The following is a 5665-nucleotide window of genomic DNA, read 5'->3' as shown; positions in this document are numbered from 1 at the left end:
GCGCTGGAGGACTATCACCCCGCGGAGCTGTACCGCGCGCTCGCCGTGTCGGGGGGCACCCTGCCCCGCCGGAAGGTGCGTCCCCGCGCCCCGCGCCCCAAGCTGGCGTCTCTTCCTCGGGACCTGCCCAACTCCACGCCCGCCGCGCGCCCGCGCCCCCGCAACATGCTCCTCGGGCCCCGCCGAGGCGCGTGCATCTGGCCCTGCCCGCTGATCCCCGAGGGCACCTTCCCGACCGCGGAGTCGCCGGGGCCTTTGGGGGGCGCGAGCCGCCCCCGCCGCCCGCTCGCCGAGGCACCCCATTCTGTCCCCGGGCGCCGCCACCCCGTCTCGCTCCTCTCCTCAGCTGCTTCCCAGCACCCCCTTCTCCCCTCACCCCTCCATCTGGCCTTCAGCACCCCGAGCCCCACCTCCCCCTGGCCAGGTGTTGGGAGGCCCCAGGACTCCTTGCCCGCTTCTCGCTTCTCGCGTGGGGGCCGGGAGACCTAAGGCTGATTCTCCACTCGCTTGCTCGCTGGCGCCAAGTTGACCGGCAGAGAGCGGGTGCCGGAGCCGTGACCCCGGCCGGCCGCAGGCTCTCGGGCTGAGGAAGTGCGTGCCGCGCGCCCAGCCACGAGCTCCAGAGAGCTGCCCTTTCCAGGGGACACCGGGACTCCTGGGCTGGGGCCTGCCGCCTGGCCCTGCGCCCGATGCGGGGTGTGAGGTCACTGCTCCCTTGGACTTCAGCCGGACCGATGGGAGGGGTCACAGGGCTCCCGAGAGGCAGGAAGGACAGGCAGCGTCAGCCCTCTCAGTCTCCCTCTCAGCGGGGCTCTTCCTCTGGCCCGAGGTGCACCCGGCCTCCCAGAAGAGGGGGGACAGAAGACTCAGGTTAAGTAGAGGGGGCTGGTGGCCTTTCCCCACTCAGCACCCCCCCATCGGCCCCTGCCCACCCCCCAACAATGAACAGCTTGTTGAGGATTTGCATTTTATGAAAATCGGGTGGAAAGACAAAGGGGTCTCTCTCTGCTGCCCGGTCCGTCCTCCGTGGCCCACTTGGGAGCTGTCCCCACCCCTGAGGACTGTCTTTGGTTCTAGAGAAAGAAGGCCCCCTTCTCTTCCTAGCCTTGGGGCAGCCCGCAGTGGGGGGTTAACAAGGGCACAGGCCAGGAAGGCTCTTTGGGGCACAGGGCTGGGGCACGTCTGGACCTGGGCACGTCTGGACCTGGGTGGGTCTGGACCTGGCTTCTTCCCAGGACCAGTAATTTAGGGAGGAAGCTTTAGTTTTTCAGGCCCTTAAAGAGGCAAAGCTACCACCTCCCTACTCCCTAAAAATTAGCAAAAGCATCCCCAGATTAGTTTCTCCTTAAGTACAATGAGACTTCGGAACAAGTTTGATGTCTAAGATATGCTGTGTCGAACAGCAACAAAGTGTCAGGCACCCTGGCAGGGCTGGGCCAGTGGCTCACTTGTGCCCAGAGCCACTCTTGGCCTCTGAGAGCCTGTGCTGGGAAGAAGGCCGGGGCCCAGCTCCCCTAAGCCACGGCGCCCGAGGAATTGAGAGGAGACACCTGACTGGCAGAGGGCCCTGAAGTATCTTGGTAGGCAAGCTCGGGGGACCCCCAGCTGAGGTGACATCTGGGAAGACCCCTGCTTAGCTTTCTGGGCCTCGGCCTCGGCCGTTGCCCTACAGACATGCTCCCCAAGGGAAGAGGCTGTGTCTGGAGTAGGGACACTCCCCCCCACCCCACCCCACCCCCAGTCAGCGCACAGGGTTCTGATGTTCACCACCTGGAACCCGTGAGGACCCCCGTGTCCCCAGTAGCCCTGGGTTCGGTGATCAAACCCAGGGAGAAAGCTACGGACTCGTCCTGAACACCAGCGCCAAAGCAGGTGTGGAGCACAGCCCACAGGCCACAGAAGTGGGGTGCTGGGTCCAGGGCTGGACCCAGGACAAGGGCCCTCCACCACAGGGCCACTCAAGGACAGCCCCTCTCACCTGCAACTTCCTGACTGGTCTCCCACCCAGGGCTCAGGATTCCGCTGGAAGAGCCTCAGCCAGAGCCCCGAACAGCAGCGGTGAGTACCACCCTGCACCCCCTGCCCTGGCCAGAGACTGAGGTGCTGGGGTGGGGGACAGCACGACACAGCTTCTTAGCGTGCTAAGAGAGGGGCATGTGGGGGTGTTGGCTGTGTGAAGGGGGTGGAAGGGAAAGGAGGTAGGACTTGAGTCATAGGTGCTCCTCAACCCACCCCCAGTCCCTGCCAGTTGCTCCTCCCTGAGGAGGTCTGGATCTGGGGGGGGGGAGAGCAGAAGTCTTTGGGGCTCCCCAAGCCCTCCCAGCCCTGGCAAACCCGTAGCCGAGCCGTGTCCAGCTGCCCCCGCCTCCAGCTCTCAGGCCCGTGCTGGTCTCGGCCCCTGCTGGCCCTCTCGGAAGGCTGGGCAGTATGGGCAGAAGTCGGTGTCCTGTCCGGTCCAGAGTTGGGCCTGACCTCCCAACAGGTCAGCAGGCTGCAGCCTCCTGGCCAGATGAGTCTGTTCGGCACTGGAGCTGAGCCGTTGTTGATATTTCTAACGGGTCAGGAAAATAAAAACAAAGACCAGTATGTGACAGAGGGCAAGTGGGCTCTGCAGGGAAAGCCGGCAATATATACTGTCTGTCCCTTGGCAGAAAAAGTTTATTTACCCTTCCCAAACCAGAGAGGAGTGCAGAAGTGCCCCCAACTTGGGGGCGGGGGGCAGGGGTTGAGGGGGCAGAAGCCAGGGCTCAAAATAGGGGGGAGCTGAGGCTGGGAGTTGCTCCCTGCTTTGGGGGGCTCTCAGGGTGGGAGGGAGCTCCGCCTTGGTCTCCTGGGCCTTTGGAGACTTTGAAACTTTGGAGGCCGCTTTAATTCTGTCTCAGGCTGGGCGGGAAGGAAAGGGGTGGGGGTGGGCAGAGGAAACTCTGGGCTCCCCGGCAGGCCAGGATCTGGAGTGGCTCCAGCCCATTGTGTCCAGTGGGCAGGACTTCAGTGCGGGAAGGGGCGGCCTGAGGCTCCCCTCCCCCAACCCTCACATCTGGTGGCTGGCCCCTCCGCAGCTGGAGGAGCGGCTGTGGCCTGGACCGAGCCTCGTGACTAGCCTCTGGGGGTGGGGCCAGCCCTCTCCCCAAGCCTCTGGAGCAGGACAAGCTCCAGGCTGGGCCGAATTTGGGGCCTCAAGTCAGTAGGTCGTAGTCTAGGGCTCACTGGAAGGCTGGGGTGTGGCCCAAAACCTCAGCCAGTTCATCCCTTGTGGGGACCAGCGGTCCCCTCTTCCTGCCCTCACGGGCTGGTTGGATGGTTGCTGCTGAGTACAGTGGATTTCAGCTGGGGAAGCGCGTGGCCATCCCCACCACCTGTACTGAGTGACTCTGCATTAGGGACAGTGCATTCACTGGACGTTTGCGAGCAGACGTGGGGGCCACCCCAAGACCACCGAGCGCCTTTTAGCCCTGATGGTCTTGATGAGACAGCTTTGTGTCTTCTGCAGGAAAGTGTTGACCTTGGAGAAGGAGGAAAACCAGACGTTTGGCTTTGAGATCCAGGTGGGAGAAGCTGGGTGCCAAGGGGGAGGGCTTGGGGCCCCGAGGGAGCCATGGCCAGCCTGCCCCACGCCCAGGCTCAGGCTCCCCTTTCTGTTACAGACCTACGGTCTCCACCACCGGGAGGAGCAGCGTGTGGAGATGGTGACTTTCGTCTGCCGTGTTCACGAGTCCAGCCCTGCCCAGCTAGCTGGGCTCACACCAGGTGGGGCCCGACCCCAGACACCCCGATTGGGGGAGGGGGTCGTCCCAAGTGGAGAGGATGAGGAATCTCTGAGATCAGTTATCCTTCCCTCCGTTTTTCGGGAGGACCAGAAGGAAGAGTGGGACAATGACATGTCCTGCTCACATCACAGTGTGTTTGGGGGTTCTGGGCACAGAACCAGGGCCTGGCTGATACCAGGTATTGGCCTGCTAGTTGACCCTCTCCTGGCGGTCTGGGCAGGCAGGAGCACAAGCCATCAGATCAGCTTGATTCTGGGGACAGGCCATCCCGCCCCCAACCTGCCTGAAACGTACCTGTGTTCACGCTGCTCCATCAGGAGACCCCTGGGATTGTCCATCTAGAGTCTCCAGGCCCCAGAAGAGAGCAGCCCGAGATTGCATGGACACCGCCCCCCCTTCTACCACCACTTTCTTTCTTAAGCCCTCCCCTCTGTGCCCAGATGGTAGGGCAAAAGCTTTGCAAAGTACTTTGACGTGACTGGCCCCCAAGGTAGCCAGAGCAGGCACCCACATCCCCTTTCTCCACCGGGTCGCTCTGGTGTGGGCAGGAGTCTGCCGTGGCACAGGACAGCAGCAGCCGGGTCTCTCGGGCCTGGGCTCCCTGCTGTTTCCCTGGCCGCTTCCTGGGTTGGCTGGATCTGGGGACAGCGGGCAGGCTGGACAGAAACAACCCCGCCGGGGCAGCCCAAGGCTGCTGAGGGCCTCTGCCACTGGGGACAGAGCTCCTTTAGGACAGAGCCCGGGTGCTGGTGCACGAGGCACCAGGCCCTGGCTGGATGCTGAGCCGGGTCCGGGCGGGAAGCTGGCTGAGCTGGCTGTGGTTTTGTGAGTATGTACTTGGGGGTGGCTCGGAGAAAGCTGTCAGAGGAGGTGTGCCCAGACCGTGCGGAGGGGGGCAGGGGATGTCAGGAGTGTCCTGGCATTGTCAGCCCTGCCCCGGTGGCTGGGGTCTGTAGGGGGCTTCCATCACGCCCTCGGAGCAGGTACCGACCCGCTCTCTGCTGGGCAGGGGACACCATTGCCAGTGTCAACGGCCTGAATGTGGAGGGCATTCGGCACCGGGAGATCGTCGACATCATTAAGGCTTCCGGCAACGTGCTCAGGTACGGGCAGGTATGGGCCGGTGCCGGCCTGAGGATTCCTAAGCTCGGCCCCTTGGGTGTCTCCACGTCCCGGGGCTCCTCAGCCTGGCTCAGCCTTTCTCGCCCAACCCCCACAGACTGGAAACTCTGTATGGGACGTCCATCCGGAAGGCCGAGCTGGAGGCGCGGCTGCAGTACCTGAAGGTAAAGCGGGGTGCCGCCCAGCCTCCCCTCCCGCAGCCCCTGGCCCTCGGCGCACTGCTGCGGAACCCTTCATCTGTCCACACCTCGTTACGGCCACTTAAGTTCTCTTGTCCCTCACTCAGCCTGTGCCCACCTCTGCTGCTTTCCTGCCAGCTCCTGACTGTGTGTGGGGGGGTCTCTTGCAGCAAACCCTGTATGAGAAGTGGGGAGAATATAGGTCCCTAATGGTGCAGGAGCAGCGGCTGGTGCACGGTGAGTATTGGGGTGTGCCCGTGCTGTTACCCCACAGGGGTTTGGGCCATCACACACCTTGGGCTGCGTCTGACCACCACCCGCTGGGGGGTCAGTGTTAGGGTGAGAAGACGGTATCCTCTCCCTTCGAGGGGTGGAAACTCCGAGGTCCCGCAGATGAGCGCGGGGCTAGGGTGGCGACTGGCCCAGGGTCCCCCTCGGGCGGCCCGGAGCCCGACCGCCCTCCCTGTGCCCTGCCCGCAGGCCTCGTGGTGAAGGACCCCAGCATCTACGACACGCTGGAGTCGGTGCGCTCCTCCCTGTACGGGGCGGGCCTGCTCCCCGGCTCGCTGCCCTTCGGGCCCCTTCTCGCCGCGCCCG

At 63.9% G+C, this 5665-nt stretch overlaps 1 protein-coding gene across 1 annotated transcript in view; it reads left to right on the top strand.

Moving 5' to 3' along the window:
- GRASP (GRP1 (general receptor for phosphoinositides 1)-associated scaffold protein) overlaps positions 1–5665 on the top strand; it is a 7819-nt gene that overhangs the window by 1079 nt on the left and 1075 nt on the right. The window contains exons 2-9 of the mRNA XM_012732310.1: positions 2–75; positions 2009–2058; positions 3491–3545; positions 3645–3747; positions 4777–4870; positions 4987–5053; positions 5239–5305; positions 5549–5660. Of these exons, the coding sequence (XP_012587764.1) occupies positions 2–75; positions 2009–2058; positions 3491–3545; positions 3645–3747; positions 4777–4870; positions 4987–5053; positions 5239–5305; positions 5549–5660 (622 nt within the window). The remainder of the gene's footprint in view (position 1; positions 76–2008; positions 2059–3490; positions 3546–3644; positions 3748–4776; positions 4871–4986; positions 5054–5238; positions 5306–5548; positions 5661–5665) is intronic.

The sequence above is a fragment of the Condylura cristata genome, unplaced genomic scaffold (assembly GCF_000260355.1).
Source record: "Condylura cristata isolate star-nosed mole 26May11 unplaced genomic scaffold, ConCri1.0 scaffold00034, whole genome shotgun sequence".
NCBI lineage: Eukaryota > Metazoa > Chordata > Mammalia > Eulipotyphla > Talpidae > Condylura > Condylura cristata.
The sequence above is the reverse complement of the archived record's forward strand: the minus strand, read 5'-3'. Positions and strand labels throughout refer to the sequence as shown.